Source organism: Bactrocera dorsalis, chromosome 3 (genome assembly GCF_023373825.1).
Source record: "Bactrocera dorsalis isolate Fly_Bdor chromosome 3, ASM2337382v1, whole genome shotgun sequence".
Classification (NCBI taxonomy): Eukaryota; Metazoa; Arthropoda; class Insecta; order Diptera; family Tephritidae; genus Bactrocera; species Bactrocera dorsalis.
Genome location: NC_064305.1, coordinates 38,968,383 through 38,981,569, shown reverse-complemented (window position 1 = coordinate 38,981,569; position 13,187 = coordinate 38,968,383). Strand labels below are relative to the sequence as shown.

The 13,187-nt window shown below is 35.8% G+C and overlaps 2 protein-coding genes across 2 annotated transcripts; one reads left to right on the top strand and one right to left on the bottom strand.

Annotated features, from left to right (window-relative positions):
* The first annotated feature begins 4,700 nt into the window (after positions 1-4,700).
* Positions 4,701-5,440, top strand: LOC125777387 (peptidoglycan-recognition protein SC2-like). Its single transcript, XM_049452152.1, has 2 exons — positions 4,701-5,135; positions 5,201-5,440. The coding sequence occupies exons 1-2, from the start codon at positions 4,757-4,759 to the stop codon at positions 5,377-5,379; spliced, it is 558 nt and encodes a 185-aa protein (XP_049308109.1). The 5' UTR covers positions 4,701-4,756; the 3' UTR covers positions 5,380-5,440.
* A 1,140-nt stretch (positions 5,441-6,580) lies between these two features.
* LOC105233067 (peptidoglycan-recognition protein SC2) lies at positions 6,581-7,326 on the bottom strand. Its single transcript, XM_011215016.4, has 2 exons — positions 6,886-7,326; positions 6,581-6,820 (listed from the first exon to the last, which is right to left on the bottom strand). Exons 1-2 carry the CDS (start codon positions 7,262-7,264, stop codon positions 6,642-6,644), a joined length of 558 nt encoding a protein of 185 aa, XP_011213318.1. The 5' UTR covers positions 7,265-7,326; the 3' UTR covers positions 6,581-6,641.
* Between the last annotated feature and the right edge of the window lie 5,861 nt (positions 7,327-13,187).

The following is a 13,187-nucleotide window of genomic DNA, read 5'->3' as shown; positions in this document are numbered from 1 at the left end:
ATCAATGAAATGTCATTCAATTCACTCACTGAACAATCGATAAAGATAGCAGGTGGTGTTAGTTTCAAAAAGTCCTGTTTACTTTGGAAACCATCCACCATCTTGTATAACTAATCTCAGGATTTTTGAATACCCGGCTGACTTTACTCTATATGATTGGTATTTTAGTATGCGACATGTTAATAGTATGTGGTATTGGGAAAAATAAATAAAATCTGGATGCTACACCAACTGCCATATGCTACATATTGTATAATGGTTTTCGTTTTTCGAACAAATCTAATGTGTCTATCAGTGTATGAGTTATAAAGGGTGATTTTTTAAGAGCTTGATAACTTTTTTTAAAAAAAAAACGCATAAAATTTGCAAAATCTCATCGGTTCTTTATTTGAAACGTTAGATTGGTTCATGACATTTACTTTTTGAAGATAATTTCATTTAAATGTTGACCGCGGCTGCGTCTTAGGTGGTCCATTCGGCCGGAATAGCCCGAATTTCTTCGGAAATGTTGTCTTCCAAAGCTGGAATAGTTGCTGGCTTATTTCTGTAGACTTTAGACTTGACGTAGCCCCACAAAAAATAGTCTAAAGGCGTTAAATCGCATGATCTTGGTGGCCAACTTACGGGTCCATTTCTTGAGATGAATTGTTGTCCGAAGTTTTCCCTCAAAATGGCCATAGAATCGCGAGCTGTGTGGCATGTAGCGCCATCTTGTTGAAACCACATGTCAACCAAGTTCAGTTCTTCCATTTTTGGCAACAAAAAGTTTGTTAGCATCGAACGATAGCGATCGCCATTCACCGTAACGTTGCGTCCAACAGCATCTTTGAAAAAATACGGTCCAATGATTCCACCAGCGTACAAACCACACCAAACAGTGCATTTTTCGGGATGCATGGGCAGTTCTTGAACGGCTTCTGGTTGCTCTTCACCCCAAATGCGGCAATTTTGCTTATTTACGTAGCCATTCAACCAGAAATGAGCCTCATCGCTGAACAAAATTTGTCGGACGTAAAGCGCGAAACACATTTCGAACCGAACACTGATTTTGGTAATAAAATTCAATGATTTGCAAGCGTTGCTCGTTAGTAAGTCTATTCATGAAAATCCTAACCTCAAAAAAATCACCCGTTATATAGTAAATGCATATATAAAACTGCTTGGATTTCGCAACTCAGGTTGACGTTTTACACCATAAAGAATTTCCCTGGTTTTGATGATAGACCCAAGTTGAGTCAAGTATAATTATTCATTTATTAACAACCCGGATTCTTCATACTGGAAGTCTTTGGGTTAATTCGGTATATAGTTGCCACACGATTTCAACTCACAAAACTACATATGTATGTACATACATATGTTTGATACTGAGACACTGAAACTATGCCAACTCCAATAAAATCTTACTCACAAGCGCTTTTCAACTGTTTTATTTGTAATACATACATATGTTTGATTCTATATCATAATTAAGTTATAAATGCATCATCAAAAGAGGATTTTTCTTCTTATTTGGCTACTTTGTAATACCTTGTTTGAGTCTACGATTCTAAATGAAGGGCCATATTTATAATCCTATTGGATAGGAAAACTTTTGCACCAGATGCCATGTGAAGTATCAGAAATCTCTAAAAGACACTGATTCTGGCAGTGGAGGCATTACTGGTCATCACTTAACAATAGGCCTGTATGTATTGCGGTGGCCAAATTCCAGCGGCCGTTATAAAACTTAGACAGAAGTATAAAAGGATCATTTGGAGTACCTGTTCAGTAAAATATAAAATACGTATAACGCTGTAAGGGAAGGGAAAATATATAATGCAACTGAACCGTGGAAACACTTCATCGACTTCAATTCGCTTAGAAGGCACAAGATACAAATTTTTAAATACTCTTATACTGATAGATTAGTATCATGATATAAAAAAAGTGCAGAATCCAAAGCTTTGGAACTTAAATTCTGTAAAACAATTATTAACTGTAATTGCACTAAAACGCGTAGAATTGAAAAAAAAAACAAGGATTTACTTTTAAAGGAATTATTAATTAAGAACATGGCAATGTAAATATAAGCAAGCCAATTAGTACATTATTTTTAGACAAGCGAAAGTAGTTTCCTACAGGTTTCATTAATAAAAAAAAAACCCACTTCTACTACCGTTAGCTCTTTCGTGTTATCGTTAAGAAGTTTATGACTTTAATTATTATTACTTGCCATTAAAAGTTATTGAAAATCTCTGTTGAAATTTATATAACTCTGAACAGCTAAGTAATGCCATAATTCAAACTTGGTGCCACGATAAACTTATCACTAGACCAAGAAGTTGTTAATTTCTATACTCAAAAATCAAGTGAATCCCCTTTTGAAGAGCGTATTTTATTCTGAGATACAGGAAGATATAATGGTAACTGTACTCCATTGAGGACTCTTCTAAAGTTCACGTTTTTAGTGAATATACTCATCATTAAGGCTCCTGTTATGGCTTCCAACCTAACTGCATTGTGGTTGAAATTTTGAAATTCGGAATAATGGTTTTCAACTCAACCCCTCAAAAACGCTTTCGGTTGAAGTGTTGTGACTATAGTATCAAACAAACGTCAACTGCTAACAAGCAATTGTAGTTAACCAGCTCAGGATTTATTTAGGAAAAACATTAACAAAAGAAGGAAAATGGGTAAAAAAAACTATTTTATTATAATTTCAAACTGCTTTAGTCAATTATTATGTACAAATTCAAACAAAATTAAAAGTTGAGCTCGTGAGGTAAAACCTCGAAACTGGACGAGACAAATTTGGAAACATTTCTAAAATAAAATGAAGAGACCGTAGATAGTGTTTCAAATTTAAAGAATCGATAAAATTCCTAGGAAAATATTGTTTGAATCAAAGTTAATTTTTGAAGCGTCTTCAGTCATTGGTTTTATGCACTGTGCACAAATATGGTGTGAATAATATTTAAAAGTCAGGTTTGCAGCAATCATAGATATTGTAGGTTGCTTCAGCCCAAAGATAAAAACATTTAAAATGCATTCTTGATAACTATGGGCAGCAAGGGAATGGAGAGTTTGTGGTAACGTTCCTTCATCTCATTTAGTAAAAAACAAAATGATTCCTCATTTAAACAAAAACTACTTATGTATCTGCAATAAGCAATATTAAAAAACCATTTCATTATCAATAAAACTTTAGCTTGCTTAGTGTTAGGTAGTTCAAATGGATTTGAGTGATCACGATGGCTTTTCTTATACGCTGCACATCAATTTTGGCCAACATGTTTGTCATCATAATATAAATAAAAACTAATATGCATTGTAATAATTATTCACCTTTTGGTTAGCAATAACTAAAATAAATTGTTTTTATCTTAGGTTTAACAATTTTCAGCTCTTTAATTATCAGTCAAATCATAATTTTTTACGTTCTTAACACCAATCGAACTTCGACTGAAAATAGTTGAAAATCTTAATACCAAAAAAAAAGAGTTGGGTTGATCTAAATTTAACTTCAATTCAACCGAGTGGAGTTGAAACTCGTAAAATGGGTATAAATTACGTACGTTCGACAGGTATTTTCTCAAACCCCCTATTACGGTTTTCAACTCAACCGCATTTTGGTTGATGTCTTGAAATTCGGTATCATCGATAACAACTCAACTCGTCAAAAAAACTTTCGGCAGAAGTTTTGTCAACCTTCAACTCTGTTTTGGTATTACGGTTTTCAACTCTGAGATAGAGGGTAAACAAACGTAGCATTTTTACGTAGTATTACTTGTAGGTTTATTTTGGAAAAATATTAATATGAAATACAAAGAAACCACAAGGTTTCGTTCAACTCGTGAAAAAAACGGGGCAAGCCCAAATTAAGAAAAATTAAAAGAAAATAAGATACGATCTACTGTACCTTAAAAAATTTTTTGGCTAAAGTAAAAGCTTTGAAGCCTTATGCCTCTTAAGTTGATACAAATGAGACTTCGACTGAAAACAGCTGAAGTTTGTAATTCAACTATAAGGAGTTGAAAACCGTAAGAGGAGTATTAGTTTTTGTTGCGAAACATGCGACTAGAGAGACTCTGGCAACTAAGAGAACAATTCACTCCATACATGATATAAAAACGGTCTATACTTTGGGTTAAAGAAAATAAGATTGGCGCCTTCGCTGCAAGAAACTGGTTCTATTTTTGTCATTCATAACACACACTTGTCCATATTTGAGTTTTTTAAGCAATACCAAAAATATTCACGCAGAGAGTAAAACAACAAAGTCATATTGCGCTAAATTTCACCAGATCGCTTGTTGATGGCAATCTAGAAATCTCTTAACTGTTACATGCGTGCGATAAGTGAGGTGATATATCGAGCTCTAAGTTTTTACCCCACTTTAGAAGCATGCCGCTTTCTGTAAACATCCGGTGGCAATAAGTGAGGTATATTTGAGCTGAAATTACAACAAAAACTTGTGTTATCAACCCAACTTGCCGCAATCAAGGTAATAAACTTTCTTAACTACTGATTTATGTATCTCATTGAACTAAATGGAAAAAATATTTCATTAAGAATATAATGGGATTACTTTTGATTTACTAGATCTCTCGAAGCAATGATTGTGGATATGCCTATATATAATTTAATTATTGGAATGTTCTATTAAGAAAAACTATGTGATCCATTCTTCTAATATAAAAGCAACCACATTTGTCCACTCAAGCCATCAGTTTCCACTTTGCATTCAAACTATTAATACAAATCAACTAGAAAAATGACTGCCAAGGCTCTCATCACATTGCTAGCTGCTCTCTGCTGCGCACAAGCAGTTTTCAGCGTACGGGTCATCTCTCGCGCCGAATGGGGTGGTCGTCAGCCCACCAATCGCGTTTGGTTGAACAACTACTTGAGTTATGCCGTTATCCATCACACCGCTGGTGCTTACTGCTCTACCCAAGCCTCCTGCGCTCAACAGATGCGCAACATACAGAGCTACCATATGGACTCTTTAGGTTGGCCCGACATAGGTTACAACTTCTTGATCGGTGGTGACGGTCAAGTATATGAGGGTCGTGGCTGGAATTCGATGGGTGCTCATGCCTCCAACTGGAATGGTATCTCAATTGGCATATCCTTTATGGGCAATTACAACAGTGAGTTTTGTGTGAATTTTTTTCTAGAATTATTAGTGCAATATGTGTCTTGTTTGCATTTTCAGACGATCGTCCAACTGCTGCGCAAATCGCCGCCGCCAAGGGTATTCTCGCTGATGCCGTAGCTCGTGGTCAAATAAGTTCTGGGTACATTCTGTACGGTCATCGTCAAGTAGGTGCCACTGAGTGCCCCGGTAATAACTTGTTCGCTGAAATCCGTTCATGGCCACACTTCCGCGGTTAAGTTCCCTATGTGATATTATGAAATAATATTTTGATAAAATAAATGAATATAAATAATTAAATTCCGTGATTGTTAATGCTCTTTTGGATGTATTTTGGGGAAAAACGAGCTACGACCTAACATTTATGGAAAGTCTAGCAACTTTAAAAAATCCTTACTTATCGGGATTATGCCGATAGCTTTTTAATTGAAATCTATTCGAATACCTTGTACCATTAAAAAGTTAATAGAAATTCTGAAGTTTTCATGTGCAGACAATAACTATGTTCCGTAAATTTTTAGGCGGAATTTATGCAAAAAATGGGCAACACTGAATTATTTTCTGCACATCAGCAGAGTATCAGCAAATATGCAACACAGTTGCTGTACAGCCATAATTATTACGTAGTTCGAACGTCTTTAGCTGGCAGCACATGGAAAAATTGCTACGTGAAATAAGAGTGACCCTTGCTCAGCTTCGTTATGGATATTGTAGAGGGTTAAACTCCTACTTATCCAGAATAGACCGCGACATATCCAATATATGTCTTGCATGAATGAGTCTCCGCATGCCACTGGTCACCTCTTTGCATGCCCCACCAACCCCACTCATCTAACACTCCTCTCCTTTTGGTCCCACCCCATCAAAACAGCACGTTTTTTGGGCCTACCGTTGTATGACTTCGACGACAACTTACCTAATCCTTACCATCCTAACGAGGTTTAGGTACCTGTTACAACAATTACAACAACTAGCTGAATCGGATCCTAGTTGATCTCGCTGGTGAATTTGAATATTTCATCGTTTTAAAATTGGATGCAGAAACAACAACAGCTTTTATTAAAAATTCAAAAAGCCTCGCTGCAATTTAGCATTACAAATTTCCCCTAAGGGCAACAACCACTAAAATCGCAGCTTTCTTGTAAAAACGTTATTCTATTCCCCAGGGAGTTTTGAAAGCTGTTTGGTTGATAGTTCTTAATCGCATATAAATTGGAGTCCGTTCCGATTCCTTAGACCCGACTTTTCTCATAATGAAAACTTCAGAATTTCTATTAACTTTTTAGCGGTACAAAGTATTCGAATAGATTGCAATTAAAAAGCTATCGGCATAATCCCGATAAGTAAGGATTTTTTAAAGTTGCTAGACTTTCCATAAATGTTAGGTCGTAGCTCGTTTTTCCCCAAAAAACATCCAAAAGAGCATTAACAATCACGGAATTTAATTATTTATATTCATTTATTTTATCAAAATATTATTTCATAATATCACATAGGGAACTTAACCGCGGAAGTGTGGCCATGAACGGATTTCAGCGAACAAGTTATTACCGGGGCACTCAGTGGCACCTACTTGACGATGACCGTACAGAATGTACCCAGAACTTATTTGACCACGAGCTACGGCATCAGCGAGAATACCCTTGGCGGCGGCGATTTGCGCAGCAGTTGGACGATCGTCTGAAAATGCAAACAAGACACATATTGCACTAATAATTCTAGAAAAAAATTCACACAAAACTCACTGTTGTAATTGCCCATAAAGGATATGCCAATTGAGATACCATTCCAGTTGGAGGCATGAGCACCCATCGAATTCCAGCCACGACCCTCATATACTTGACCGTCACCACCGATCAAGAAGTTGTAACCTATGTCGGGCCAACCTAAAGAGTCCATATGGTAGCTCTGTATGTTGCGCATCTGTTGAGCGCAGGAGGCTTGGGTAGAGCAGTAAGCACCAGCGGTGTGATGGATAACGGCATAACTCAAGTAGTTGTTCAACCAAACGCGATTGGTGGGCTGACGACCACCCCATTCGGCGCGAGAGATGACCCGTACGCTGAAAACTGCTTGTGCGCAGCAGAGAGCAGCTAGCAATGTGATGAGAGCCTTGGCAGTCATTTTTCTAGTTGATTTGTATTAATAGTTTGAATGCAAAGCGGAAACTGATGGCTTGAGTGGACAAATGTGGTTGCTTTTATATTAGAAGAATGGATCACATAGTTTTTCTTAATAGAACATTCCAATAATTAAATTATATATAGGCATATCCACAATCATTGCTTCGAGAGATCTAGTAAATCAAAAGTAATCCCATTATATTCTTAATGAAATATTTTTTCCATTTAGTTCAATGAGATACATAAATCAGTAGTTAAGAAAGTTTATTACCTTGATTGCGGCAAGTTGGGTTGATAACACAAGTTTTTGTTGTAATTTCAGCTCAAATATACCTCACTTATTGCCACCGGATGTTTACAGAAAGCGGCATGCTTCTAAAGTGGGGTAAAAACTTAGAGCTCGATATATCACCTCACTTATCGCACGCATGTAACAGTTAAGAGATTTCTAGATTGCCATCAACAAGCGATCTGGTGAAATTTAGCGCAATATGACTTTGTTGTTTTACTCTCTGCGTGAATATTTTTGGTATTGCTTTAAAAAACTCAAATATGGACAAGTGTGTGTTATGAATGACAAAAATAGAACCAGTTTCTTGCAGCGAAGGCGCCAATCTTATTTTCTTTAACCCAAAGTATAGACCGTTTTTATATCGTGTATGGAGTGAATTGTTCTCTTAGTTGCCAGAGTCTCTCTAGTCGCATGTTTCGCAACAAAAACTAATACTCCTCTTACGGTTTTCAACTCCTTATAGTTGAATTACAAACTTCAGCTGTTTTCAGTCGAAGTCTCATTTGTATCAACTTAAGAGGCATAAGGCTTCAAAGCTTTTACTTTAGCCAAAAAATTTTTTAAGGTACAGTAGATCGTATCTTATTTTCTTTTAATTTTTCTTAATTTGGGCTTGCCCCGTTTTTTTCACGAGTTGAACGAAACCTTGTGGTTTCTTTGTATTTCATATTAATATTTTTCCAAAATAAACCTAAAGGTAATACTACGTAAAAATGCTACGTTTGTTTACCCTCTATCTCAGAGTTGAAAACCGTAATACCAAAACAGAGTTGAAGGTTGACAAAACTTCTGCCGAAAGTTTTTTTGACGAGTTGAGTTGTTATCGATGATACCGAATTTCAAGACATCAACCAAAATGCGGTTGAGTTGAAAACCGTAATAGGGGGTTTGAGAAAATACCTGTCGAACGTACGTAATTTATACCCATTTTACGAGTTTCAACTCCACTCGGTTGAATTGAAGTTAAATTTAGATCAACCCAACTCTTTTTTTTTGGTATTAAGATTTTCAACTATTTTCAGTCGAAGTTCGATTGGTGTTAAGAACGTAAAAAATTATGATTTGACTGATAATTAAAGAGCTGAAAATTGTTAAACCTAAGATAAAAACAATTTATTTTAGTTATTGCTAACCAAAAGGTGAATAATTATTACAATGCATATTAGTTTTTATTTATATTATGATGACAAACATGTTGGCCAAAATTGATGTGCAGCGTATAAGAAAAGCCATCGTGATCACTCAAATCCATTTGAACTACCTAACACTAAGCAAGCTAAAGTTTTATTGATAATGAAATGGTTTTTTAATATTGCTTATTGCAGATACATAAGTAGTTTTTGTTTAAATGAGGAATCATTTTGTTTTTTACTAAATGAGATGAAGGAACGTTACCACAAACTCTCCATTCCCTTGCTGCCCATAGTTATCAAGAATGCATTTTAAATGTTTTTATCTTTGGGCTGAAGCAACCTACAATATCTATGATTGCTGCAAACCTGACTTTTAAATATTATTCACACCATATTTGTGCACAGTGCATAAAACCAATGACTGAAGACGCTTCAAAAATTAACTTTGATTCAAACAATATTTTCCTAGGAATTTTATCGATTCTTTAAATTTGAAACACTATCTACGGTCTCTTCATTTTATTTTAGAAATGTTTCCAAATTTGTCTCGTCCAGTTTCGAGGTTTTACCTCACGAGCTCAACTTTTAATTTTGTTTGAATTTGTACATAATAATTGACTAAAGCAGTTTGAAATTATAATAAAATAGTTTTTTTTACCCATTTTCCTTCTTTTGTTAATGTTTTTCCTAAATAAATCCTGAGCTGGTTAACTACAATTGCTTGTTAGCAGTTGACGTTTGTTTGATACTATAGTCACAACACTTCAACCGAAAGCGTTTTTGAGGGGTTGAGTTGAAAACCATTATTCCGAATTTCAAAATTTCAACCACAATGCAGTTAGGTTGGAAGCCATAACAGGAGCCTTAATGATGAGTATATTTACTAAAAACGTGAACTTTAGAAGAGTCCTCAATGGAGTACAGTTACCATTATATCTTCCTGTATCTCAGAATAAAATACGCTCTTCAAAAGGGGATTCACTTGATTTTTGAGTATAGAAATTAACAACTTCTTGGTCTAGTGATAAGTTTATCGTGGCACCAAGTTTGAATTATGGCATTACTTAGCTGTTCAGAGTTATATAAATTTCAACAGAGATTTTCAATAACTTTTAATGGCAAGTAATAATAATTAAAGTCATAAACTTCTTAACGATAACACTAAAGAGCTAACGGTAGTAGAAGTAGGTTATATTTTTTCATTAATGAAACCTGTAGGAAACTACTTTCGCTTGTCTAAAAATAATGTACTAATTGGCTTGCTTATATTTACATTGCCATGTTCTTAATTAATAATTCCTTTAAAAGTAAATCCTTGTTTTTTTCAATTCTACGCGTTTTAGTGCAATTACAGTTAATAATTGTTTTACAGAATTTAAGTTCCAAAGCTTTGGATTCTGCACTCATTTTTATATCATAACTAGCTGACCCCGCAGCCGTTGTCCTGCGTGAAATTATGTGTTTTGAAATGAAAAGAAAAAAATTCATATTTTATTGATAATCATTTATGTATTTGCTATTTGTCTACAGTTTTCTTCAATGTAACGCAGCTTGATAAACAAAATTTTTTTGTTTCTGTTCCGGTGCGTAAATATACAGAGAAGATGGTTTTCCAACTCATGAGCACGCCACGTATATCTGGCCGTGTGAAAAACATAGCATTTCCAAATTTATGCCACCCACTATGCGACTATCCTGTTGATCGTCATTTTAAATTCAATTTTCACTGGAAACGGAATACTTTTGAACTGAAATGGCAAATCAGAACTCAAAAAAAATCCGTAGAATCAAGCATTCTGACCCTTATATTTGATAGGTGCGTCACAATCAGATTGCAATGGTGCGGTGACATACCAGGCCTCTCCAAAGAATTTAGAAATTCCTCTGGTAATTCACGGTGTCGTCTTCATTGTCAACACGATCGATCGATTTGTATGACCGCAAGTCTCCTGGAATTTGACTTTGAATTTTTCAGTTTAAGTCAACAACATAGGTATTTGTGGCAGCTAACATTGCCCGTACACTCAAGGAATCGTACTCACGACAATTTTGCCAATGTTCATATAAACATTCGTGATGAGTCCATCTTTCGTGAATTGATAAACGGCAAATCGGATTGATATCAGACCACGGGAAGTATCAACCAGTATTGACCCATTTCCAATTCTTAGCGTATGCAATGTAAAATGTCTTCGGCAATGTAATTTCGGTCGATCCCATAACGCGGATTTGAAGGGTGATCATCGCGAAATGTGTGCGAACTTCAGTGGCATTCGAAGTAGCCATCGCATCGTCTTTCGTTTGATTCCAGTGATCATCATATTCCAGCAATTGTAATTGCTGGCTAGCTTCTCAAAAAGTTGCATACACCTTACCATTCACAGTATGCAATGACTCAAATGAATTTGAACCGCGTACATTAATCAATAGCAACCGAAGGTAAAAACAATCGTCGTTTTTCAGGTGGATTGTGTAAATTCGTTCTAATGCATTAGTTGAGAACACACCTGGATGTCTATCTACTGGATGACCCTGCTTTCTGCGCAACTATTTCTTCGATGATGAATCCCATGTATAATATCAATGTATTTCGAATAGAGCAATGTTCTCGCAAACGGATCACTGACGGAAGTTGAGAAAAAAACTCGCCAGTGTTAATTTTGTTGCTGGTGGTGTTTCTGTTGACTGTACTGTATTCTCTGGGTTGAAATAGACTCTTTGGTCATTCTCCAAATTAACTTCGAGACGCACAACAGTCGGAAAACGTTCATGAATTGCAAAAGAAATATCCTATAAAGCGCTTTATTTCAGTTCACGTATCGACCGTATCGTTCAAAACCACTAACCGCCATGTTGCTTCCTATGGTGACGTATTTACAAACGTATTTTATCGATTACACCAAACTACAATACACAACATTCACATGACTTTAGAATGTGAATTAGACAATAGTGGCGAATATGGTACGATCCATGTGTTGTCAACTTTGATGTGTTGTTAACTTCGATATTTACGCCTCTAAATTGAATGCTAAATGTCTGCCATTGTCGTCTGGTGAGCAACGCCGATAGAGTGAATATCCATCATTTCCAGTTTGTGTTTCCGAAAAGCACATGGATAATATTTCGTGCATTTATTGTCAGACATACAAACCGAAGTGTGATTGTGGTGTCCGCAAGGTCCATGTACCTTATTGGTTTTCATCACTTCGTATAATACTGGATCTTTCTTTGCATCAGGAATTGCCACATGATTGAATGATTTCATCAATTTGATCTGGTGTGACAATCATCCACCATCCAAAAAAGAATGTGTGCGTGCGCAAACCTTTCTTTTGCCACTCAACAGAGTACATCTAGCATCTAACAGCACCATATATATGTACGTTGCTTCAAGATAAAGTCCATAAAACATCGTAACTGTTGTTTGAAAAGTCGTGCTGTGACATGGTGACGATCGCTTGCTTATTGACCGCGATCCATAATTCCGCACGTATGTCACCGCATCCTGGGAGTACTTCTTGCCTTGCCTTGTCTTGGGCTGCCATACTTTGATGGACCGATATTAGAGCGACCTCTTGGTGGCTTCGTAACAAATTTCAACCTGCAATTGACCTCTTTGTGTAAAGTTTTCACTGAATAATTTTCAATAATTTTTCTTTTGAATAGCCGGAATAAAAAAGCAAGCGACCGAAATTGAACTATTCAAATAATTTACAAATCAAAATATTGAAAAACAAAACAAACAAAAATTGAAAACAAAAAATGTTTATGGAAAAAAGTTACTTCTTGGAATTATCCGGAATTTGACTTTGAATCTTCCAGTTCGGTATTTTTGGCAGCTAACATTTCGCGTGCACTTAAGGAATTATAGTTACGATAATTTGGGCAATGTTCGGATTAACATTCGCCATGAGTTCGTCTTTCGTGAATTGATAAGAGGCAGATGGAATTGATAACTAACTACCGGAAGTATCAACCGGAATTGACCCATTTCCAATTATTAGCGAATACAATGTAAAATGTCTTCGACTATGCCATTTTTGTTCGTATCCCATAATAGACGCGGATTTGAAGGCATTTGCATTCCAGTGATTATCATTGTGATTGCTGGCTTGCTTCTCAAAAGGTTGCACGCACCGTATCATTCACAGTACGCAATGACTAAAATGAAGTCGAACCGCGTACATTTATCAATAGCAACCGAAGGTAGAAAGAATCGTCGCCAAAAAGAACGCCAACCGATGTTAGCGCGACCTCTTCGTGGCATCGTGACAAATTTCAATCTGTAATTGATCACTTTGTGTGAAAAACACATAACATTTTCACTGAATAATTTTCAAAAATTTTTGAAGCAAACGACAAATTTGAACGATTCAAATAATTGAAAAACAAAACAATAAAAAATTGAAAAAAAATTTGTATGGAAAAAATTAACTTTTTGGTATTGTCCAATTTTCCGACTTTTCCTCAAGAAAAGCATATAGGTTTTTTTATTT

Coding starts and splice junctions, on each gene's coding strand:
- LOC125777387 (XM_049452152.1), top strand. CDS start 4,757: ATGACTGCCAAGGCTCTCATCACATTGCTAGCTGCTCTCTGCTGCGCA. Junction 5,136..5,200: donor CTTTATGGGCAATTACAACA/GTGAGTTTTGTG, acceptor TTGCATTTTCAG/ACGATCGTCCAACTGCTGCG.
- LOC105233067 (XM_011215016.4), bottom strand. CDS start 7,264: ATGACTGCCAAGGCTCTCATCACATTGCTAGCTGCTCTCTGCTGCGCA. Junction 6,821..6,885: donor CTTTATGGGCAATTACAACA/GTGAGTTTTGTG, acceptor TTGCATTTTCAG/ACGATCGTCCAACTGCTGCG.